The 25647-nt window shown below is 36.2% G+C and overlaps 1 protein-coding gene across 2 annotated transcripts in view; it reads left to right on the top strand.

The window, feature by feature from the left end:
- The window catches only part of PDCD6IP (programmed cell death 6 interacting protein), a 31252-nt gene extending 6604 nt beyond the window's left edge, over positions 1-24648 (top strand). The window contains exons 2-18 of one of the 2 annotated variants that reach the window (XM_015619379.1): positions 382-436; positions 2185-2254; positions 5361-5488; positions 6067-6220; positions 9427-9527; positions 11223-11339; positions 12190-12412; positions 13151-13274; positions 13873-14050; positions 14461-14572; positions 15629-15798; positions 16541-16789; positions 18102-18236; positions 19158-19252; positions 20571-20703; positions 21011-21216; positions 22060-24648. In XM_015619379.1, the coding sequence (XP_015474865.1) occupies positions 382-436; positions 2185-2254; positions 5361-5488; positions 6067-6220; positions 9427-9527; positions 11223-11339; positions 12190-12412; positions 13151-13274; positions 13873-14050; positions 14461-14572; positions 15629-15798; positions 16541-16789; positions 18102-18236; positions 19158-19252; positions 20571-20703; positions 21011-21216; positions 22060-22228 (2419 nt within the window). In that variant the 3' untranslated portion in view covers positions 22229-24648. Of the gene's footprint in view, positions 1-381; positions 437-2184; positions 2255-5360; positions 5489-6066; positions 6221-9426; positions 9528-11207; positions 11340-12189; positions 12413-13150; positions 13275-13872; positions 14051-14460; positions 14573-15628; positions 15799-16540; positions 16790-18101; positions 18237-19157; positions 19253-20570; positions 20704-21010; positions 21217-22059 lie in introns of both variants that reach the window. The other variant, XM_015619378.1, reaches the window with a different exon arrangement.
- The last annotated feature ends 999 nt before the right edge of the window (positions 24649-25647 follow it).

Genomic DNA, 25647 nt, shown 5'->3' with positions numbered 1-25647 from the left:
GGGGCATGACTCAGTGTACTCACTGTCTGCCTGTATGTATATAGAGACTCCTTTGCATGGTACTCTTTTCTAATCCACCATCCATCTGGTAGTGATATCTGGATCAGCTTTGTCTGTGATACTTTTTTACTTCTGATTGAGACAGGGTTCCCATGTTATGTGAAAAACTACCTCCTGCTGAACTTGTTCCTCTTCTGTAAAAATCCCTTTAGACAGAAGTCGTCCATCCTACAAATCCTCCATTGCTACAAATGAGCTTCTTAACATACTTGTGTGTAGGAATTTTGTGTCCTCCCTACTTTATATGCCAGTTTAATAAACCAAAATTAATTATTGATTTAATTTATCTAATGGCTGTGTGTTATTTATTTTTTTTTGTAGATACTATGATCAGCTGTGTTCAATTGAACCAAAGTTTCCATTCTCTGAAAATCAGGTAAGAAGACTACCAAATCAGTTACTGAATCATGGCACTTGTGATGTGACTTCCAAGCCTGTACCTAATCCTCTAAGGAGTACTTTTATTGAACATGACATCTAATCTCTCTGGGGCTTATTTTCCTAATCTGTTTATTTTCTAGTCAGTGATCACATACAGTCTATGCTGAAGTGTCACCTCTAGTGGCCGTAGTTGCCTCTGTTTTACATATTGAGAAACATTTTGGCTTTGGCTAGTGATCACTGTGGTCTAGGACAGAAAGAGTTGGGCTGTGTTGATTCCTCTTCAAGTCTCTGCTTTCCAGGAAATCTGTTTCCTACTGGGTTCTAAAGGATTTTAAATTTCCCATTTCTATGGGAAAACCTATAGAAATGGATGGAATATGATCTTGTTTCCTTCACAGCAGTTACAGAATAATCCATTAAAAAGCTTATCACTTTATTCCTGACTCTGCATGACATAGTTTTTATATAGGTACAGTGTTGATTGGAGTTTGGGGTTTTTCTTTTTTTTTTTTTTTTTTTTTCTTTCAAATCATGTCTCTAGAGAGAAATTCAGTTTGACTTGTCCCTGTTGAAGGCTTCTTCAGGTGGAGACTGGAATAGATCTGTAGGCTCCTGTATATTGTTGGAAAAAGGTGTGGGTTTTCTTTCAATGTGTTTACAAATTTGACAGTATATATATTTTTTATCAAATCAACAAATCATACTTAGAGGGGTAATATTATGATTAAATGGAAAAAATTTCTTTCAGTCTTACAGGTTACAAGTAATTTTAATCTGTTTCTAACTTTCACATGAGTTTTGCATGTAGCTGCATTTGCTTGCAGCCAAGAACTGCACATTGGTTTTCAGTGAGCAAATCCTTAGCTATGGTAATGTACAAACTCTGAGACAAGGAAAACTGGAAGACTTAGCAAGATCTGCATGTCTGTAAACTGTTCCACCTAAGGGCAGAAGTAGTCAGTGGAAACAGCAATGCAGCTGGGGATCAGAACAGCCTGTACTAGCACTGCTGCTAGAGGAAAATACACCATCAAGCAATACTGTTGCTCTTTCTGAAGTAATTCTCCCCTGGCACTTTAAACTGAGGAAGTTTACTGTCTTTTCTGATTTGATACCAGTTACTACAATACTTGATCGAGTGAATAAGGAATCACATTGTGGAACTTGAAAGCAGATTCTATGAAGTATTTGCATTGCCTCTGAAGTATATGCTGGAAGTATGAATAAAATGCACTGTTTCTACCTTTATTCTCTTTCCTGAGGGTATTTCCTGATAATGCTGCTATTGAATTCACTCATAATAATGAGTGGATTTTGGTATTGCACAACAGATCCAAATACATGGGTAATTAGGCTCACTGGAAGCTGCCTGGTTGAGTGGTTTCCTTAAACTGTGATTATACCAACCCATCAGACTTTCTGGGAAAGGAGTATCTTGTTCGGAAGCAAATTTATCTGTTGCTCAGAATATGAACAGAGCTGAAAAGTAATTGTGAGAATTTCTGCCTTGTCTGCTTGAAATGTTTTGAGCAAACTAACAGGGTGGAAAAAATGTAGCATAATTTTTTTTTGAATACTTCTTGATGATTTCTTGAAACTTCCAGAATGTTTGTAATGTTCCAAGAAGTGAATGAAAGGTTTTATGCAATTAGAATATAAGGACTGAATACATAAATTTGGGGTATTTTAAGATTGTATTTGATTTTAGAGATAACGATCTTTCTTTTTCACAACTTCCAGGTCTGTGTAACATTTACGTGGAAAGATGCTTTTGATAAAGGATCACTTTTTGGAGGATCTGCCAAATTGGGTATGTGAATGTACCAAAAAATCAAATATTAATTATACTAAACTTTGAGAACATTTTTATGCAGTAGAATTAATAGTCTTTCTAGCATTCTCAACATAGCTTTCAAATTAATTCAGTTATATTGATAACAAATTAATCACTTCAACAATGACAATGAACAAATAAGCACCATGCTAAGAATTTTTATAAAATTGAGATTTTTATTAGATTTCTAGAGGAACAAATAGATGTGCAGTCTGATAGTTGTATCTGCCTGCTTCTCAGATGTTTTCTGGCAACAACTCCAATTGATACTAATGAAAATGGCTCACATTAACATGAAGATTTGGTAGATTTTGGGAATGCAGCTCTTCCTGTTGTGAATGAGTAAGATTATTATGAAGTGTGTTTATAAGTGAGTGAGTCTGTTCCAGAAGAGGAATGATGGTAGCTGGCTTCAGTGACCTAGTCTTGATACCACAGTTTGTTCAAGAGCATAGAATTATTTGCCTGTGCTCCAAAATTACTCTTTTATCACTTCTTCTTGAAATATTCTCATACAGATTTGAACACTTGGAAAGAAAAAATACGGTATTTTTCTCCCCTAAACATAACGAGTTTGAGTCTTATTTGTTTTAATCATAGAGGGACAATTCTGCACTTCAAATTCAGGGTCATGAAATGGATTTGGGACACTTGCCAGTATAGAAGTAAGACTAAATCCTTTTGAGTAAGTGAGGAGCGGTTCAGTTGTGTGCCATCATTCTTTAATATTTCTATTTATACCTAAGTGTTCATCATGGTCAGCATTACATGACAACCATTGCAATTTTAAAGTTCAAATAAAGCCTTAAAAAAATGTTTGAACTTTACTCTGGTTTTATTTTTATTAAAGTTTTTGCCTACTTTATACATCTCTCCACTAGCAACTACTGAAAGTGTTGGCAGTTTTCTATGTTGTGAATACACATGTTAACAGTTGTGCTTGCGTGAGCTATATCTGTAACGGTACACCTCATACTTGTGAGTACTCAGGTGATCCTTGCTTTCTTTTTCCAACTGTTCTAAGAAGTCCTGGATAATTGGAAATCTTTCTGAAGATGCTTTTTTTTTTTTTTTTTTTTTTTTTTGGTTGTTTTTGTTTTCTCGGGATTTGGTTTGTTCTTTCTACTTTAGGCCTAACATTTAATGAGGATTGAATCTGTTTCACTGTAAAGTTCAGAATATTTCGTTATGATGTAAACATAATCTGTGAATCACCAGAGATGTGTAATAATTGTAAAAAGAAATTCAGTAGCCATAACAATGATGATTACCATAAGAATTTGAATAAATTTGGTATCAGTTACTGCAGCTTGATGAAGCTTGCTTGTCTGCAGGTTTATATATATACTAGTCTAAATAATCTGTGAGGTAGATGGCCAGAGATTTATGCAGCAGTCTGTCAAATATCAAAGAAGTTTTTAACTAAGATGTGAGTAATGCTTAGTTAACAAGCAATGGGATAAGGGTAATTTTGAAATTCTGAAGCAGATCTTGGTGGAAAGAAATTAACAGAAGGAGATCAGAATTGGTGGTGAAGTTTCTCAGTGCAAAGCTATCAGTAATCAAGGAAGCAGAATTTCTCTTGACTTAGAAGAGGAGCTTCCAGATATAAATTCAGCGTAAAACTCCCACGACTTCCATCGCAGGGATGCGACTTCAGAGGTCTGGCTATTGGTGTGGTGCTGTTTGCTTCCCACCTTCCCCTGGATCCCAAGTCTGTATCACAGTGGTGGCTGAAAGACACTGTGACTGCTTGAAAAGTGACCGAGTTCACAGCATGGCATGTAATCTGAAATATATTGACTAAGTTAATAGGTAGTGCCATAAGCATATGAGTCTGTGGAAAACCTGTATTGCTATAGTAAATCACACTTGAGAGGCAGTTTAAAGTAATTCTGCACTTCAGAAACTTCCAAGCCGTATTTTTTTTCCTGTCTTCTGTTTTAGTCTTTTCATAGTCTAAACAACTTTTGTCTGAGTTCAAGACCTTATTCTTAGAAAAATTCTGGAAAATAAACTTACAGAAGGGAGATTATCTAGGTAAAATAGTGACTGTGACACTGTAACTCATTTGGAAACAAATGGGAAAAATTGCATGTCAGATTTAGGTTTGCTTGCAGAAAACTTAACGCAGGTTAGTGAGCACTAACGTAGAAGCTTCAGAGAGGTATTAGATAAATATGCAGCTGTTTAAGGAGGCTGTATGTCAGTGAAATAAAACACATCATCTTTAGTACCTTCATGTTTCAAGGATAACTGTACCTGGATTTGTGAAATTGAAAATTCACTAGTTGTCACTTCTGTATTCTCCAAGAGGACTCTGTAGACACTATTTGACGCTGGTAGGAGACTATTATCTAAAGTATTTGTTTTTTTTTCAGCACTTGCATAGGGCAACAGTTGCTTTTGAAAGCAATTAATATTCAAAATGGCTCCTGTTCAGGTATTTCTAGTTCCAGAAGTGTGGGCTCCATCCTCTGGGTCTATGAAGTACTGCAGGAGTTGCTTCTGGGCAGTCTACACTGCTGTCTAGTGAGATCAAGTTTTAATTAAGTAAATCATTAACTGTTTCAGTACATATATAAAGAAAATACTTTTCAGCATTTTCAGCCTGAAGCACTAGCTTTAAAAGTACAAATTCCCTACATTTCAATAGATAGAAAACAGAATATGTAAAAGTCTTTGTAATTGGTTAGTTATTGCAAAATGATTAATGTGTGCAAGTTCCTATTTCAGATGATGACTTGGTAATCTTCAAGAGCCAAAAAGCTGCACTCTAGTTAGAAAGACTTTGAAATTATTTGATATACCTTTTCATGCTACTGCTCTTTATGCTTTTGTCACTTTCTGTAGTTGCTCACTTGGAAACATTTCATGGTAGTACTAACTTAGGTTTTGTAAAGGCTTCAGAATGAAGATGACTTCAACTTGAAAAGTTAAGTAAGATTGGGGTTTTGTATGTTTGTTTTCACTTGAAACTGTTGATACCTTTACTGATAATAGTAGTGTTGGCCTCATCTGAAGGATGCTAGAGAACTGAAGTTTATTTTCTTAACAGTCTGGCTGTCTGTCTTGCTTGCAGCTCTGGCAAGTTTGGGATATGAGAAGACCTGTGTTTTGTTCAACTGTGGAGCACTGGCAAGCCAGATTGCAGCAGAACAGAATCTGGAGAACGATGAAGGACTAAAAGCTGCAGCTAAGCACTATCAGGTACAGGGGTTCCCTGCTTCTGCATTCAGAATTAGTATTCTTAAAACATCAAACAAGTATCTCTCAATTTTAAGACTATATACACATATATAAAAATATATATGTACATATTTTCCTGCTCTTAATTGCAAAGATGGATTGGCTGTGTACCTGGTCGTGTCTCATATTCATTTATCAGATTTGGAGGATATAATTCTATAGAGTTCCCCATACTCTTTCCCTCACGTGAGTTGGTAACTAAACCTTCAGCTTCAGATTTCATAATTTTAGCTAGTATAAATTTTAGTTTCCACAAGTATTACAGTAATAATCTCTTACTTCTCTCTGGAATACATTAAAATTTTAGGCTGTTAGGTGTAACCAATATACGTTTATTTATAGTCTGTCATGATAAATGTCTCATTGTAAGTGACTACAAGAAAAAGAGATCACAAGGAGTAGTTTTAGCAGCTAAACAATAAGTGGGAGACCATACACCAAATAAACTTTTTTTTTGTATTTTTATATGTATTGTATTTGTCTGTGAGAAAATGTATATGAAAAGAATGGATAATAATGTATTATTTTGTTTCACTTAGTTTGCTAGTGGTGCTTTTCAACACATTAAAGACACAGTTTTGTCAGCCTTGAATCGAGAACCTACAGTGGACATCTCTCCAGACACAGTTGGGACTCTCAGTCTTATTATGCTGGCTCAAGCCCAAGAAGTCTTTTTTTTGAAAGCGACAAGAGGTATATTTTAATTTTTAGCTTGTATATTTAAGTGCCTGTTACCACTTCCCCAAAAACTTAGAAATGTTTTAAGTTACTAAGAGCCTGTCAAGTCTGTTACAGAAGATTTTATGTTTGCTTTTTCTGATTCTTTTTTCTGAATCATTCTGATTCTCCCCATGCTCATTGCAGGCCATTAAACACAAAATGCAGATGTCCCTTAAGAATTTGTCTAAGGTTTACCTGATGGTGCAGTTTTCCTATGTGCTTTTTATGTCCAAAGCCATTAGTCTTGATCTTTACAAATGATATTACAGAATTTTATTTTTTCCCTTCTCCCCTTGAAAACAAAATGCATTCTCTGGAAGAACTGAGAGTACTAAGAATGGTACATAAGGGTTTTTGCAAGTACTCCCCTCCTCCTCTGTCTTGGTAGAGATTTCACAAGAATTTAGAAAGAAATGACTGTGTTAGAAATAAAGGAGATTTTCTAAGAGTTGAAGGGAAACTCTGGTTGCTCCCGCTTTTAACAGAGGAACTCTTTGACCAAATCTTTTAGAATGCCCAGTTGATGCTGGAAGGAGAAATTCTGCAGGTAGAACAAAAATTCCTTTTCCTAGATGTTAAAGGTTAATTGTGAAATACACATTCAAAGTCTAGCTATCTTAATACAACTATTAGAGAACTTATGCTTCAAAGAAATTTTCATGGAATGGTACTATCTTTTATACAAAATTTCTTATTCTTCTGCTCTTCTCTTGGTTCAGAAAAAAACGTTCATCTAGAAGTTACAGATACTTAAAAGTAAAGCTAAGGACATAGAGGCCAAACGTGATAGTCCACAAATGGTTCTCTCTCCTAACATAATTTGGAATACCTTAGAGGGAGATGTGGGTTGTCTTAACTGCAGTGTTTCTTGTCTTCACAGGGAAGACCCCTGAAAATTCTTGTAGCCTTTCTGCCTTTAGGAGAATCTCAACAAGAAACTGTCATCCTTCAGCCAGTTGATAAATTATATTTGTTCTTTATCATGCTGGTAGTAGTATTTTAGTCTCTAGCTGTTTGGACATTGCTTTGAAATAAGTTTGTACAGCAAATGCCCAAAATACTTCCTTCAGGAATGGAGCAAGTGCTTCCCTCATTTTGCACGACAAATAGATTGTCACTGTCTTGATTTCTTCTTTTCCAAAACACAAAAAAGAAAAAACAAGGCTAATCCAAACCCCAGATGTGCCCAGTGAACTGAAGAGTTTTGTGATTACTCCTAAGACCACAAGTCTGACGGTATTTAAAGGACAGTAAGGTTAATAATCATCTGATTATGAAGGCTGTAGATTTTGCTGGATTTATGTTCTTTTCCTCTGGGGGGGTGGGGAAGATATTTAGTGAAAAATCATGTTTGACAACATGACTAACTTTGAAAACCTATTTTTCAAGCACAAATCCTTCAGAGTTAGATCTCAGAACAGAAATTAAGCTTCTTTCTGCATTGACTATTTACCTTACTTGGAATTTTTTGGGTTGACTCTCATGTGAGATAGTCCATTTATCAGCTTACCAGTAACAATGGTGTTTCTGATACAACTAAGTTTATTTAGAAGTTGAAAGAAAGCAGAAGTGTTTGATAAAAGCCAAGTTGTTCAGTCATATCTAACTTCATTACGTAACTACAAGCCAGTTAATTTCTGAGCCTTTCCTAATGTTTTAAGTGTCTTTAAGTCTGAACATGTTTGCTGTCCTGAATCAAGGCTTACATTGTAGCTGCAATATTTTGAAGATACCCGAGTAAAAACTAAAGCTTTTGATGGTGAAATATGTATTCAGAGTTGTCTTAAGCATGGACAAATGAGTCTCCTTTAACATTTCTTTTGCTAATGGAAACGTGGTTGATATGCCAATATTTTTTCCTTTCTTATTGGTCCAGCTATAGGAAGGAAGACTGTACACTTGGTGGGGCTAGAAAGAAAAGTTATTTAGGTTTTTTGTGTGGTTTGGTTTTATTAAATATGTACTGCTCCAGAAAGGAACATTCTAGCAAAGAAGAAAGGTGATATATCTCATAAGCTGCTTTCTCCCAGTTTATCGGCCGAATCCTGTTCCACAGTGAAAAGATCTTTCTGGCATACCTTCAACATGTTTACCTCATAGAAGCTAAATACATTATATCACAGCTCATGTCTGAAATGTAGATAGATGTGTGAATATGCTGGTATGAGCAGACCACTTGGGAATTCTGTTGGTTGAATTTTGGCAGATAAGCATACTCTGCAGAATTCCCAATCTCCCTATAGTCCATAGTCATGATTATCAGTATATCAGTACCTAAGGGTCACCAGAGTCTTGTAGTACTTGTTTCTAAGGGCAGCTCTTTAGAGTGGACAAGCCAGTGTTTGCATTGATTGCCTGCCTTCCTTGCAAAGCTGCATTGCTAGTGCAGGCCGGAGGTTATCTCCTTTATAAAAGGAGACAACTTCCAGCCTGCACGGCTTCCACTAGTCCACATCTCCTTTATGTGAAAGGAGGTAGAGAGTTGCAGAATGTTCCTCTTCTAGGGGTTTTGGCTTCAGGAACAGGATGAGGATGTGAGGCAGGGGGTACCACTGCAGATAGACACATGCACTGGTATGAAGTAGTGGATATGACTTTGAGGAGCTGTGATTATTTATGTCTTGGATTGGTGTTTCTATATTTGCTGTAAACTAACAGTGATGTGGATTGCAATGGAGGGGACCAGTCCCTTCTCCTCTATTGCAATTTTTCAGAGTCCTGACATAGAACTGGGTTAGGAAGAGATCCTGCTGAGGATAGAACCTATTTTGCTAACTAGAGTTCAGCTAAATTCTTCAACTATGGCTGCACATGCGCTTGGGCTGGCACAAGGAAGGGTTGTGAGCAAGCTGCTAGAGTTATGAGCAGGATTGTTGTGGCTTTTATTGGCAGCTTGCCATTGGTTTGAGGTAAAGCATCACTCTTAATCCTGCATAAATGCTTGCAGCTGCCAATAGATTTCTTGTACAATGGATTGAGCCTTTAGTGTCATGACTGAAGTAGAAGTTCTGGAAACTGCTGCTCTATGTCAAGAGAAGAATGGGATCCCACCTTTGAGCTATAATGTAAAGCTGTACACTTAAAATGCAGTTATTGCTGTTTAAAGATTAATAATCACCTGTTCAGTTGTAAAAACTGATGATGATCTCAATTGTTCTTTGTTTTTTCTCCTCCCACAGATAAAATGAAGGATGGTATCATAGCTAAACTAGCAAATCAAGCTGCAGATTACTATGGTGATGCTTACAAACAGTGTCAATATAAAGATACTTTGCCCAAGGTTAGTAACTCATGGAAATAATATAGGATATGTTGTTATTGTGAATTACTGTTTTTGTTTACAACATACTAAATGAAAGAAAATATATTTTCTCAAACTGACATATTGGTGTTTTTAAGGGAAATGAACCTGTAATTTGAAAAACAGTAAAGAATTGAGGGGGCAAAAGTGTGTGGGGTTTTTTAATAAGTAAGATCTTATTACATGAAGTGCATGTATTTGTAATGCATTTCATTAATATGAATTTGAAATGGTTATGGTGTTATTTAGGGATGCATTCTTAGAACTTAATGCCTTACTAAATTTGTTTTCAAACTAACACTTTCTATTTGGGCTTCATTGGCTTCTTAGTCTCAGTGTTTCCATGTGAAATTTGCTCTCATGTTGAGTACAGCATGAATACAGAGATACTGTTCACATACCTGTTAGCAAAACACATGATTGGAAAGGCAGTGTGTGTCTTCTGTCCTTCTGCCTGCCTTTTCTTGTGCTACCTGAAAACGATCTTGATATTTGTAAAATATCCCAATTTAATCTTGACCATGTATTTGAATGCAGTTGGTTTTGGAAGAGGTAGAAAGATCTTTCTCATGGTTCTTGAATGTTTCTTGCGTAGGTGATATGTTTGTGATTTTTGACAGGCAGTGAGATCTAATAAAGCCATTGCTTTATCTTTTGTTGTTGTATACCTTTCTAAGGTGTAGATGTGCTCCTCATTCCAGTTGCAAAGTAATCTGTCAAGTGATTATTTGAAAGAACATGAGGTTTGGTGGTTAACACCAGCTCTGAGAACAGTTACACGTTTAGGAGTGTGACATCAAGGTTGATTGGAAGCGTCAAACTCCAGTTGCAAGGTCTTCCAGACAGCATTGTCTCCCAAATTTACCCTTTTAAAAAAATTTTATTTTTTCATCTCTGGGGGAGCAGCAAGCTTGCACAAATGTGAAGAAGCAGGTCTTTGTATACAGAGGTCTTTAAAACATCACTCTGGTTTTCCAGTGCTCCTTGATTTAAGAAATAAAACAGTAAGGCCAAATCCTTGATCTAAGACCATGTCTGTACTGTGTGCTGCAGCGTAATGTTTTCTTCATGTCTTGGTTGGTACTCCTGAAAAGATAAGTGCATTTATGTAAAGTCTAAAAATGACTTTTAAGTTGCTTTCCATGTCAATAGTTACTGGTCTTCTTTATTTCTTCTTTCCTTTCGTAATTGTAGTTGCTTTCTTGATAGGCTTGCTGCTGTTTTAAGTGTAATTACTTTGTTTAATTAAAAAACCTATCAAACGAAAAAACCCCTAGAAGACCTATCTTTCCACCCACCTCCATTTCTTAAGAACACTGTCTTGGCTTTGTCTGGGGGTATTCGGGTGTGTTCTTGCAACATTCCTTTCTACTATACATGCATGCATTTCTTATCTTTGAAGTAAATGTTGTGACTTCATGGCTTGAATTTAAATCATAGCTCATCTAAAATAATGGACACCAAGAGTTTTGCAATAGCAGATTAAAAAAAAAATATTCAATCCATGCAAAGCCACATAATCTCTGACATTTACCTCTAATGTTTTAACCTATCTAAACCATTAATTGGGTGATTCTAATTTCCTTTTCTTCTTCCTTTTTCTTCCTGCATCCCATGTTGAATGTGGTGGTTAATGTGGTTGGACTTTCCCCTGGTCAGTATTTTTATTTCCAGGAGGTGTTTCCAGTTCTGGCTGCAAAGCACTGCATTATGCAGGCCAATGCAGAATATCATCAATCTATCCTGGCAAAACAACAGAAGAAATTTGGTGAAGAAATTGGGAGGTTACAGGTGAGTAACTGTCTTCTCAGAAAAATATGGAAAAGCTTTTAGTCCTGAAAAGCTGGGTTGGAGTTCTGAAAATCCAAATAACTAGAAATGGAATATATTCAGAAATTTTTGAGCATGTTTATTGCATGAATTGAATTATTATCAGCTGCAAACTTGAAAGGCACCTCTAACTTTTGTGAAGACGTGTTTTAGTGATTTTTGGGCAATTTGATACTGCTTGACTTGTTAAATATCTGTCTTTACCTTTGCATAGGCTTCATATCTCAGTACAGCTATTATGACAGATTTGTTGATAAATTTTCCTACATAATTTTCCTTTCCTACATTAAAAACCCCCCAACGGTTAAAATTCTACCTGATGTGTACCTGGTTCTTTTGTTGATATCCTGCTTTAAATCTGAGTAATTTCTAAAAATTGTACAAAGAGTTCTCTTTTTAGTCTTCATAGTTCCACCCCCCCATATCTGTATCTGGTTTCTAGAGGTTTTCAGCTGGAGATGTTGAAATGAATAAGGTCATCTCATTTTTTAAGTACAGTAGAGAAAAAAAAATGGCTAAAATGAACTACTTCCTTCAAGTCCCTGGATCTTTTGGAAAAAAAATATTTGAAATGCTGCTTCAACTGATTGTGAAGATCCATGTTTATTGTGTATCTACTGATATCCAGGAAATGAGACTGACTTATGTAAGACAATTGTGTTGGCATCTTGAAAGTTACCATTATGCATTTATCAACTTTGTGCAGGATGGAACTTGAAACTTCTTTTTGTATGCTCATCTGCTTTCTTAAGAATATATCAAAGGGAGAAAGAATTTATTATTTGAACTGTATTTTAAATTTTTTTTTTAGCATGCAGCAGATTTGGTGAAAACGGTGGCATCTCGCTATGATGAATATATAAATGTTAAAGATCTGGTTGACAAAATCAACCGTGCACTTGCAGCTGCCAAAAAAGACAATGACTTCATTTACCATGACCGGGTTCCTGATCTGAAAGATTTGGAGTCCATTGGAAAAGCCAGTCTTGTGAAGTCTACTCCAGTTGTTGTTCCACTCAGTCAGAAATTCACTGGTAAGCAAAGTTTGTGGAGTGCGCAGGGTAATTGTTACCTTGTGAAACACGTGGTCAATAAAGTTCATTTGTACCATGAAAAAATAAACATTTGCTTTCTGCATTCCATTAAGGGTACAGCTGTGTTTTTGAAACCGCTGTGTTTCTCCTCCAGTTTGTTGTTGTTCTTGATAAGTGTAATAAAGCACAGGTTGAAAATTCTTACCTGAAGTGTACAATTCTCGTACAGATCTTCCTAAGATTTTCTTAGGAATTGTATTTTCTATATTAAATTTTTTAATATGTTTTTAATTTCAGAAGGAAAAGTTCTATTGGGGACAGTACTAAGTAATACAATATTAGCTAACCTTGTTGCTAGTCTCCCAGAAAGCTGAAAAATTTCAGTTTGTTGGCTCTACAGATGAGTTGTGAAAAAATTCTCTCTTAGCTTTCTCCTATTTTTCTTTTAATGAAATAAAACTAGAAATGAAGCCTTAGGACAAATCTGATTTATAACCCTACAATTGGTGTAAATATATTGTCTTCAAATTATTTCAAACTCAATTCAGCCTTAAAAAGTGAAATCTAAAGGCCTTAAAAAATAGATTTTTTGTTTTTAAGACATCTTAGGGGAGTAGGAGGAGAGTACTTAAACTGTTTTGGTCAGTCTCTGTAGTACAACCTGTAAAAAAAGCTGTGAAGATGTTTGTGCTTTTACTTTCATAATACAGCTTGTGATTTATACTACTTTAATTGCAGACCTGTTTGAGAAGATGGTTCCATTGCAAGTGCAGCAGTCTGTGAGTGTTTATAACCAGAGGAAGGCAGATCTGGTAAACAGGTCAATAGCCCAGATGAGAGAAGCCACAAATCTGGCAAATGGGTAAATATGGCTTCTTGTGAAGTTTCTCAAGAGGGGTTGTGCATGGCCTTACAGCCTGCAGATATCCACATGATAGCAGTGTTTTTTCATTATTGTATGGTAGGCTGGCAAACTTAAACCACAACAGGGGGATTTAGAACTACTTTTCTGTAGGTGTTAAATCTAAAAGGTTATTAGAAAGAAGTAATGTTTATTTTTCTTCCGTTTTTCCTCATTTTTTTAGGAGTCAAACACTTGCTCAGAAAAAGTTCCAGTAGGATTTTCATATTCCAATGGTCATTTAAAAAAAATTCTTTAAAATAGTTATTAAAAAATGGTACCAAGCTGAGAGATAGCAATGTAATTAAGGCAGTTGTTTCTTTTGTCTACAAGTCACTACCTAAAATGCTTACTATGTTTTGTAAGTGCTAAAAGACTAGCATTTCTTTAGCTTTCTAAGAGCTTTGAAATGTATTTTTAGCGAGGTGTATGTTTGAAATTGCAGCCTAGGTATACATTACACTTCACTTCCATTATAATTGACCATGTGATTCTTTGTTTAGATAGCAGTGTTATTTTCAGGATAAAAATTGTTTATTTAACATGTTGACTATTTCAGTGTGTTGGCTTCCCTCAATCTTCCTGCTGCTATTGAAGACGTGTCTGGTGACACTGTTCCTCAGTCCATTTTGAACAAGTCCAAGTCTGTGATTGAGCAGGGGGGAATTCAAACTGTTGATCAGCTAATCAAAGATCTGCCTGAACTGCTGCAAAGAAATAAAGAAATTCTAGATGAAGTAAGCCCAAAACCCACTACACTAAATCATCCTTGAAATACATCTGCACTGAATGCTTCACTTTAAATGACAATAGAAAAAGTGCACAATTATTCAAATGCTTACAATCTTAAAAGCACTTTCAAAATATGCTATTTGAGTGTTCAGCCCATACAAAAAATGTGCTGTCACATGTGGATGTTTCCTTACAAATATTTTCTTTTTAAAATGGTTGATGGAGAGGGGGAAGTATTGGAAAAACATTCTAAAGAAGCTTGAATGATTTGTCCCTTTTATGCCTGCCTTTTATTTGTCAAATTATATTTTAAAAGAATGTAGAGGCAGTTTTTGTTTTCTGCACTAGCTGCATATTTTGAAGCTATTTTATGTTTAAAACAGGTCATAATGCATGTAACATTTAACTCTTGCAGTCTCTGAGATTATTAGATGAAGAAGAAGCTACAGACAATGACCTGCGAACAAAATTCAAAGAACGTTGGCAGAGAACACCATCCAATGAACTCTACAAGCCTCTGAGGGCAGGTAAAGTCTATGTTCCATGCTTTGCATTCTAAAGATGCCCATAGTGTAAATTAAAGTAGTTGTCAGCTCTGATATTATCTATAAATACACAAATTTCAGTTTGAGGCAGGTTATGCCAGAGTATCCTGACTGCCGTCTGCACTGCAGATGTGACAGCAGGGAATTTGCTGCTCGTTTTGCACCTTTGGTGTGTATGTGCATGTTGCATATAGGTAAAGCCTTGTAAAATCAGGGCCGTGTTACCTTGGTAAAATCATGGCTCAGGCCTGTTACTTAGGCTGAGTAGAGGGGAACTGTGGGGGTGTGACTCAGCTGGAATAGGGGTAGAGAGACGTGAGAGACATGAGAGACGTGCTGCGTGACTGCTACATGTCCACATTGTGGTGTATGGTGATTGGTTGACTTGGGCTTGTTGTGCCGTAAAACTAGGTAAACTGATAATGGCTTAAAAAGGCTGGGTTTTTGGCAGTAAAGAGCACTCCTTTGCACCTGCCTGGGGACTCTGAGTCACTTTGTTTCATACACATGCATGCTAAAGTTTCAGAAAGCAAATGAAATGAAAAATGCCTGCCCTCCTAAGGATCTGGTTTCAATTGCCTCTTAAATACTACAGTGTATTTTTCTATCAGTGTGTTGTCTCTTTAATTCAATATTACCTTGGTTTTTATTTACCAGCAGTTAGGTCAAACTACTTAGGACCATTACTGTAGCGTGTTTTCTGTGTGCCTAATATGTGGTGGATTTTGAAGCTAACAAGGGTCTGATACCACTGACTTGGTCTTGCAGAGTTAGAGATCTGAATCTGCAGGGTAGCTCAAACCAGGGTTCATTCATATACCTTTGTATACTTCACTGGAGAATTAATATAGTGCCTAGTTCATGCAATTTTAAAAACATAATTCAGAAGCTTAAGTTTTATATAAAATCTTATGCATTAAGCAGGCATATAAAAAGGTATAATGACTTGCTGAAAAGCACAAAAACAGCTCAGGTGCAAGATTGGATGAAACAAGTTTTGAAATGATACAAACTCTCTTTTTATCCTCTTGCCCCCAGAGGGAGCCAATTACCATAATATTTTGAATAAAGCTATGCAAGCAGATGGACAGGTGAAGGAGCGCTATCAGACTCACCGGGATACGATTGCACTTCTCTGTAAGCCAGAGGCAGAACTCAACGCGGCCATTCCTTCTGCCAACCCAGCAAAAACACTACAGGGAAATGAGGTAAAGCAGTGAAATCTGTTTCTGTTTTGAACAGAAGTGCTGTTTGTCTAACAAAGTAAACTTGCTTGAGTTGGTAAGAAAGCTGATTCTTAGCTGCTCTTGTTTCTGTCTCAGTTGATACATGAGGTAACTAAAGGAGGAAAAGAAGTTGTCTTCATCTTTAAAATCTTCTTGAGCATAGTTTGTTGCAATTAATGTGAACAAAGTCACTTAGCATGGACAGCAATACTGGTTGACTATTATAAAAGGAGCAATGAATATTTTTGTTATGTAGGGTAGTAGGATGTAGTGCTCAGTTTCTTGGGACAACATAAGACATGGCTCAGTATTTTAAAGGATTAGGCAGTTAGACCAGTTGGCTTTCCAATAAGTTAATGGCACATCTACAGCAATATTATTATTTTTCTCAGTAATGATTTGAAGTCAGTGTTTTTTGCTGCTATCTTAGAATGTCCTATTGGAAGGTATCTGATCAACTTAAGGAAACACAAACATTTTACACTAATTCAGTCTTATTAGCAAAAGGAAATCTTTAGAAGGGAATATAGATTAAGAAATGCTAGATCTTTTTTTGGGTCACATTTTGTCCTAGTTCCTCACCTTTAACGCATTCATAAGCAAATACTCATGCAGAAATACTGCCAGCATCAGTGAGGAGTGTAAGATGGAAACAAGTTATTAATAGGTTATACTTCCTTTAGTTTCTCTAAACCTGCTAACTTAGGACATTTATATTGCCTAGGTTGTTAATGTCTTAAGAACTTTGCTGACCAGTCTGGATGAAGTTAAGAAGGAGAGAGAACAACTGGAAAATGACCTGAAATCTGTAAATTTTGACATGACAAGCAAATTCCTGACTGCACTTGCGCAGGATGGTGCTATAAATGAGGAGGCTATTTCTGTGACTGAATTGGACAGAATTTATGGAAGTTACACACAGAAAGTGCAGGAGTCCCTAAAAAAGCAGGAAGAACTTCTCAAAAACATTCAGGTACAACACTTGGCATGTTTTCGTTTCTCCTAAACTAGGAGTGATGGTACTTCTACCTAGTACTTTAGTCTAGTACTTTAGAGGTCTCACTTTCTAGTCTGTCTTGCTTTTCATTCTGTCATATGTTAGTTGATACTTTTTTATGCCTTGATCACTGAAAAATACAGAGATGTCTTTGTGTTCGCTAGAAAGAAATGCAAATGTTTAGCAGGCTCTCCCTACAGCTCCAGTGTAAATTCTCTTGGATGTTTTCTTGACAAAATTCAGATGGTTTTGTCCTTGAAAGAAACTTAAATGGTGTGTTAAAAAGTGTTTGGGTTTGTTTAATTTTTTTCCCCTCACTCCATTTAATTCTTTCTGGGATAACAGGAGACTGTCTTTACTTGAAGCCATTTTGGGTCTCTGAAGTACAGCTTGGTTTATTCATAATTGCTCTTGGGAATTTATGGTTGACTTCCAGTATGTGGAGAGCTCGTTGAAGTAAAACTTAATAGCATTTCCCAAAGTTTATTTATAAATTCAGTCTTAATTTATCAGAGACAGTTACCTGAACCATCTGGCAAAAGAGGAAGTCTTAGTGCTTGAAGAAAGGACAATGGCAGCTTGAGTAATGATGAAGACATTTTTTCCAGTAGGAAAAAAAAGTTCTTAAATGACCAAATACACCATGTTTAGCAAGGATTTTATATTTGGATATTTTTAGCACAATATATTTAAAGAATCTTGAGGGGTATTACTTTAATGTTTCAATGTCCTGGAGTTCAAGTTTGTTGACTTCTGACAGTTGAAACAGTCTTTTTAAGTTTGCTTGTTTATTTTCCTGAAAGAAATGAGATGTAAATAGGTGATCCTTCTGTCAGTTTTCCTCTTCCCTGTCCTTTTAATAGCTTGCCAATGTCAACCAAATTTGAAGTAATGCTTCTTAAAAATACTGACTTTCAGTATGATTGTATGAATATCAATGGAAGTTAGTACAGGAGACAGCCTAATTAGTATAGACTTGAAAGACAGTCTGCAGGATGAGCTTGAGAATTATTAGAGGCAGCCCACAACAGAAAAGGTTATCTGATTTTATTATGATAGCTGCTACCAGTGAGTTAACATATGTATTGTTCTGAAATATACATTATAATAGTCACTGTGCTTGGCAGGTAGCAAGGATGGAAGTCCAGTGTGGATGGGAGATGAGGAAAAGCAGGTATTGGGGATAACAGAAGCAAGGAGTAAGAGGAAAAAGAAAACAAAACATTCAGAATTGTGCATGGAACTAGCTTGTATTATTTGCACTGTTTATTTGTTCTCTTCTTTTAAGAATGCGTATCAGGATTTTTCAAAGATGAAACAATCAAACAACGAATCTAATTTAAGGGAAGAAGTCTTGAAGAACTTAGCTGTAGCAAATGACAACTTTGTGGAACTTGTAGCCAATTTAAAAGAAGGCACAAAGGTATGGTAATGCTTAAGGGATTGAAAGGACTTGTTTATGTATACAATGAGATGTGAATCAAAAATCACAATAAACTTTGGAGACATGATAGCTGACAGGTGCATTTTTGAGGATTTTACTGTTGAAGTGAGGACAGTGAGTTGCTTGAATTTTGATTGTTTCAAGAGCTGTGAAATACTTCTTTGTTCTTATTGGAAAAGTAAGCTTTTCTGAACAATAGGATAAGCTATTAATTACAGCGGAATAAATGAAGCTGAAGCACCCAGATGAGCCATTTTATCTGAGAAATTCTTTCATCTGTTCTCCCATGGTATTTAATCACCTTACAAAATTGGTGTTTTAAATGTTGTTACTGCAAACATGAGAAATAATGAGAGCTCTATTTAGTTTGCTTTTTTTCATCTAGACTTCTGGAAGGTGTCTTATGGCTTCTGTGCTAAGTACTTTTGCTTGTTTATTGGTAGCTCATTAGACAGGGAAAACGCAGCTTCTGAGATATCTGTTCAAATGAAATGCATGGTACTGAGAGCAATAAAATTAAAAATAAACAATTATCCTTTACAGAAATAAATAGTTCATCACCAGAAGTGATATAATTTTGCTCTGGTTTTAATACATTTTTTTAGTTATCCTAAACTATTTTTATATCCTACACCCAAACACCCACAGTCACACCCACACCCATAAAATTCGATGATATTACAAGGATGGGGCAACAACAGCTGACTAATTTTGGTTTTGAAAAGCATAATAGAATGTACTAGCAAACTTTATTGGAATGGCAGGTTCTGGGCTCTGTAATAATACAACACTTATAACTGGATCAATATGTAGAAGTAAGCCAGCCTGGAGTCTGAACTCCAGTATTGATTGAAATCAAGTATTGATTGAGCATATTGTGTTTTTATTTTTCTTTACTAGTTTTACAATGAGCTGACAGAAATCCTGCTGAAATTCCAGAACAAATGCAGTGACATTATCTTTGCTCGCAAGACTGAAAGAGATGAGCTGCTCAAGTAAGATTTCAATGTTTTATTTAAGCATTGCAGAAACATTTAAGTATTTATCAGAAATTTATCGTTGGGGACATGTTTCTTATGGTACTTGTTGAAATGAGAAAAGAAGAATAGGTGTGCTAAGCCTATCACTTACTTTCTTTAATCCTAGTCCTACTCTCCTCTCCTAGGAAAGTGATTAGAGAAATAAATGGAAAAATCTGCTTTGAAGTCTGCTCTACTGTTCCTTTGTGCAGTTCAGCACAAATCTGTTTTGTGTTATGATTTTACTCTCTAGTCTTTTTGGCATGCATTTGTTAGTAATTTTATTTTATTTTGTTCTTTCCTTTGAGGAACTTCTGATTTCTGCACCCTGGTCCTGCTGTCAGTTTAGTTTGAGAAATCAGATGCTTCATCATATGATTTCCTTACATGTGTTCAGTGTGATGTGGGGAAAAGCATCAATATTCTACTTCTGCCCTGTAGTCTGCTCTAGTCTCATAATTCATCATTGCTTAGATATGTGGATTGCTTTCAATGCTGGGGAGAGAAGAAACTTTTGTCCTTCATGTGAGGAGGAGTGTTTGATGTTGTCATTGTCCCCTATGTGAGATCAGACCTACTATAGTATGTTTCAGATGTGATTTTTAGGCTCTTCCTTTGAGAGGAAAGCATAATTGAAATTTGCCATTTAATCAGTGTTCTTTAGCAAAGCACATAGCCTTTTTTAAGAAAGGATTTGCTGGTACTAAAATTTTGGTTGGTGAAACTGCACTTCTTCCGTGTACTTGTCATCTTAGAAATGCCTTGCTCAACCCTCAATTTTTATCTTTTCTAACTTGATCCTTTGTAGAATTGTTCTTTTTCATTTGGGCTCTGTGCTTGTAAACAAAGTCTGAGTAACAGCCCCTTCTGCCTTTTATTTGGCTTCCTACATGCATGTAGTTTGGAAGCCGTTAGGCTGCCTAACCAAGGCAGAGGTCTGATTATCTCACATCTCTGTGTTTACATTCAGTATTAAGGCTGTAGGGTTAGTGTTGATAGAACATTCTACTGAGTCTTGCTGTGCTCTTTTACTGTTTTGGCTAATGCTGTGATCTATACCCAGTACTGAGTTAGAACATAATGACATTATTAGAAAATAAATGTAACAGTTAATCAGAGAGTTGGCTAGAGAATGGTTTCCGTGGAAGTGATTTAGACTCCAAATTTAGTTTGAGCTAGCTCAGTGATCATGCTTTAAATATTACTCTACTGCATCTTTTTATGTTAACTTGCTGCTGTGTATAACAAACAATTCTTAAACTAAGCTGCATGTTTGTTCCTTTGTTTTTACTAGAGATTTGCAGCAAAGCATTGCTAGGGAGCCCAGCGCTCCCTCCATTCCTCTGCCTACGTATCAGACCACACCAGCAGCAGGAAATAAGCCAGCTGCATCGCCCACTCCCACTCCAGCCCCAAGAACCATGGTGGTAAATACATGCTACAGAATTAGTGGATTGAAAATACTGGGTCTGTACTTGAGAACTCTAAACCGATCTGTAATTTGTGTGTTTCACTCCTTAATACACTGGTGTAGTTGGAAATGTGTTGAAGTGAAATAGAAGGCAGAATATATTAAAAGCTTTGTGCCTTTTAGATGCTTTGCATTATCTGTATAGACAAAATATAGAATGTTTGTTTAAAATGAAAATAAAAGTCAGTTAATCATATAACCACAGCTTTTGATTCCAAGACTTTGATAAAGAACCTCCTGCTTAATTCACTTTCTCTTATTAGGGGACTAAACCACAGCCACCAGCACGGCCACCACCACCAGTGATTTCTGCAGCAAGTAGCTCCTCTTCTGCATTAGCACCCTCTGGATCTGCTGCAGCTCCTGCTGCTGCTCCAGCTCCTACTCCAGGAGCCAGTGCACCTGCAGCAAGCACTGCACCTTCACAGGCACAGGGACCACCTTACCCAACTTATCCCGGTTACCCAGGGTAAGTTAGGGGGGAACTTAAGCAGTTTTTTGTTATCCTGTTACTTAAAAGCACTTTTTTTTGTGTGTGACGTTTTAACATTAGTTACTATTAAAGTTGAAGATGTGTTTGCTGTTTGAGGCAAGGAGTTTTTTTGTTTGTTAGTTTGTGGATTGGTTGCTTGGGGTTTTTTGTTTGGGTTGGGTGTTTTTTTTGTTTTTTGTTAGTTTTAATCGTGTAACTCTTGTAGGAATCATTTTCTTGTATGTTTTGTGGGCAAGTTCATTTTAAGTGTTTACAGTTCATCTTCTTTAAAGGAGAAGGAAAATAGGATTGCATTTCCTTAACTGTGGTTTGTTGATTATTGCCAACACTTGCATAATCATTTGGTGATGTTTATCTCAAAACTCATTTTTCAAGTCTTTAGTATGACACTAAAATAATGAGAAATACAGAGAAAATTCCAGTTGAGTGTAGTGTATTTTCTTCTGATACTTTCTTTCATCTTCTGGTGTCATCACAAGGAATCGAAGGCAGCTGGCTCTCCTTTGGTAGCAGGCTCAGTAAATGTTGAAATATGCACAATGTTATTTAACATTTGAGAATCAATTGAGATCAGTTCTAGTTCCAGCAAGTTGCCTTTACTCCACCTTCTGTCTGCATTTCTGTTCTACACACTGTAATAGTTTTCATGTTTGCTTCTTGAAAGTTACCACATTTCCTGCTGCACTTGAAGCAAAATGAAAGGAAAGCATTTGTGGAGATTGCATGTTTGTTTGTATCTATTAATGAGTTGTTTTTGCAAATTACCATCATTGATGTTTTTCAACTCAGGTATGCTCTTTTTTTTTTTTCCCCACACAGGTATTGCCAGATGCCAATGCCAATGGGCTATAATCCATACATGTATGGTCAGTATAATCTGCCATATGCACCCTCACCTGTGTATCAAACTCCTGGACAACCACCATATCCACCGCCTCAACAACCTGGATACCCTTTTCCTCAACAGCCTTATTACCATCAGCAATAATGTCTCTGCAAAGAAGCTCTGCTTATTAAAATTTGGGAGAAATTGGCAATAAGTGTACTAAAACTTCTAGCTTCCGTTAGTGTACCATACTGAACTGTATGCAGCTATAACTCCTGTCTCTTGTTAACTGCTCCAAAATGTCTAGATCAGTTTTTATGACACTAAGCTCTGAAAGATCTACAGCAGTGGTTTAGACCATAGACTAATGCCAGAATTCGAGCCTAATTCAGCGGTCTGAAGCGGTACACTACATTCTTGTTAGACCAAAAGATTTGTTTGCAAAAATCTTGTAAGTAACAAATAGGTTCAGATGAGAAAAACAAAGCAGTGTGTGCACTGGGTGTGATATATTCTACAGAACCATATAGCATTTCCTTCTATTCTCTATTAGTTTGTATTTTTTTTTAGTTTAGTTAAAATATGCTATTTTGTCTAATAATCAAGGCCTTGTAAATCATCAGTAAAAAGAAATAAATTACTTAAGATGGTTTAAGCACTTGGCATTCTCATTACCATAAAAATGTGTTTTGTGTGTTTGTAGATTGTTTCATTTGTCCCTTGACTTTCATAACATGAAGAAGTTTTCAAGGGTTTAGCCTTACAAGTGAATTTCCACCCCTTTTCCTTGATTCTGTATTTTTGTGACAGAATCCATAATTAACCCTGTAAGTGTTGGTAGATGAAGTCTTACAGGTAGAGTTTTCCTACAACTTTGACATGTACTGGACTGAAATACATTTATTACCATTTTAAAAGAATGGTTACTGTCATCTGTAGGACACTATGTAAAAGAAGGGAGGTAAAGGTCCTCTTACAGGACCAGTGAGTAGTTGTTCTAACTTGTGTTTTCCAAAGAAATGGTGGTGGGAAATGTGTTATGGCTCAAAATAGGGCAACTATTGATTGCTGGAGCTTTGCAGTTTGTTTTTTAAATGATTGCTTTTTTTTCCCCTTGAAGACATAACATTGATGTATTCCCTCAGGGAGCTTGTTATCAAAGTGGAAAAACTTTTTTTGGGGGGTGGGGTAAAAAACCTTGTAAATTAAAGCACATTGAATGTTTACTTTTGGATCCATCATCTCAAGGGATAAATAACCTTGCACTGCATTTTACATAAGATAGTGAAGAATCTAAGTTTGGGGTTAATGGCTTCTACCAAATATTTGATAACCGTTTTTCAGCCTTTTCTTTTTCCAACAGGCTTGTCTAATGAGGGACTCTCCTTTCATTTAGCCCTTGATCAGAGTTGGTTCTGTGGGACGGTTAATTTTCTGAATGCTTCATACAAAATGTTCTGGCCTTATAGAATAACTATCACAGTACCTGTGTTACTAAAAGTTACTCCTTTGTTTTTCTATTAAAGTGCCTGATTAAGATATCGAGGTATATTTTAGTGTAGGTGTTTAGAGGTGCCAGTTATTGTAGCATCTGGGTGGAAACCTCACTGGATCATGAATATTCTTCCTTGTAAAGAAAGCAGCATTTGTATTCATAGGAGCTCCTTTCTGTCTCAAGTTCCTCTTGCTGTGTGATCATCTTGATTACTGTGTCAAGACTCCTTGTCTTTAATACTTGCTAACCCCCGTTAAAAATGCAGATCAAAAGGTAGAAATAAGCACCCCGTATAGAACTTATTGAGAACCTAATTCTAAACAAATTTATTAATCTGTAGAAGCTCAGTGATGTGGGGAACATGATGGAGTAAGGGAATACAGCACCGTAGATGAAACCGCTGCACAAAGACTGGTGCTTTGCATTTCTTTATAAACATTGCTGAATGGGGTAGCACAGAAACCTCTTCATATTTTTTTCCCTGATGAGAAGACATGAGGCAAGCGAGGACAATGAGAAAAAGCTAGGAAGATAACTGTTTGTAAACAGCAATCAGAACCTGATTTTATTCTAACTGAGAAAAAACAGTAGTTTTCCACTAATTTCACTGTGTCAATGTGAGCAAGTGCAAGTCTAATGCAACTTTTTAAATTCTAAATTTTTAGTATGCCATGGGCTGTAGGTTTTCAGTTCACACATTAGATGCATTTGAGCTGTTGTGTAAGTTTGTTTCTAGTGCCTCAATTGATAAAACTTATTTTCATGCTGTATAAAAAAAGTCATTTGTTCCAGCATAAAGATTCTTAGAACTGAAATTTCCTCTTTAAAATTTCATAGATCTGGAATTACTGTCAAAACATTTTTTCCAGTTGTGTTTCTGCTTGCTTTAGTCTATTATTTGAATATGTGTAGAAATCTATGCATTATGTTCAGTTTTTCCTCTTTTTATTTTTTTTCCTAAAGAGAACAGAAAAATCCAGAGACATGTTATGTATCGGCTTTTAAAGCATGCAGTTGTCATGACTTCGGTTGAAATGTTACCTTGTTCTTCTATAGTTTATTAAAAAAAAACAGTTAGAAAACCTGATTTCATGGTGTTTCTCTTGAGTCCTTTGGGTTCAGACAAGTGTTCTTTTGGAAAGGATGGGAACAAGTAATGGGCTCCCAAGAATGTTTGTGCTGTGGTGAAGGTGTATCAGCTACAGCTGCTCTGTAATAACAGCCACGTTCAGATCCTGGTAGTTGTGTTTATTTCCAAAGCTGATGCAGTGTATTTCCCTCTGTTTATATGAGGAGGAAGTGATTAAGGTTGATTTATTGGTTCTGTGCCTTCAAAACTTGTATTCCAAATTTGTTTTTGTGAACTCGTGTTCCGGCTGGCTTACACGAGACTCCCAGCATCATGGGTATTAAAGCATGGGTTGCAAGAAAAGGGGTTGTAAGGGCAGCTAATAACAGCAGATAAACAGTCCCCTTGGGCACTCCAAGAAGTCAATTTCTTTTTAATTTTTTTTTTTAAGGTTTAATAATGCCATGCTTGTTTCAATTGCTGTGTGGAGGGAAAAGTTTACAACTATGTCCTTTCAGAGACTTTGAAGTCAAGCATTTATTTCATCTTGCATAAAAGCTTTCAATGCAATTAGTGAGAAAAGCAAGTTTTAGGAAGCAAGGTAATAACAGATCATCAGTGAAATACCAAACTGTTGAAGGACTAGCAGGTCTTTGCTCAATTTTTTTTTTCTTTATTAACATGGTTTCAGCCCATACAGAAAAAGGGTCTTCTCTCCTGACCACTAATGTGACACTGCCAGCTAATGGTGATTGTTTCACCATCATCCCATTGTTTTGACTGCTTTTTAGAGCTGATTTGTGAGATTTAGTTTGAATTAGACTGAATGGAGTCCTTTGCTATTTCAAAGTACCTTGAGGAAATATTTGAACCTTGACATACTCTTAACAACCTCACCCGTTGTCAGGTAGTTGAAAATCACAAGGAAATCCTTTGGAAAACATTTTTTTTCATCTGCATTACCTGAGAGATGTGCTTGCTAGTAACTAAAATGTGTTCAGTTCTGAAATTACTTGC

This window comes from Parus major, chromosome 2 (genome assembly GCF_001522545.3).
Source record: "Parus major isolate Abel chromosome 2, Parus_major1.1, whole genome shotgun sequence".
Taxonomy (NCBI): Eukaryota; Metazoa; Chordata; class Aves; order Passeriformes; family Paridae; genus Parus; species Parus major.
The sequence above is the reverse complement of the archived record's forward strand: the minus strand, read 5'-3'. Positions and strand labels throughout refer to the sequence as shown.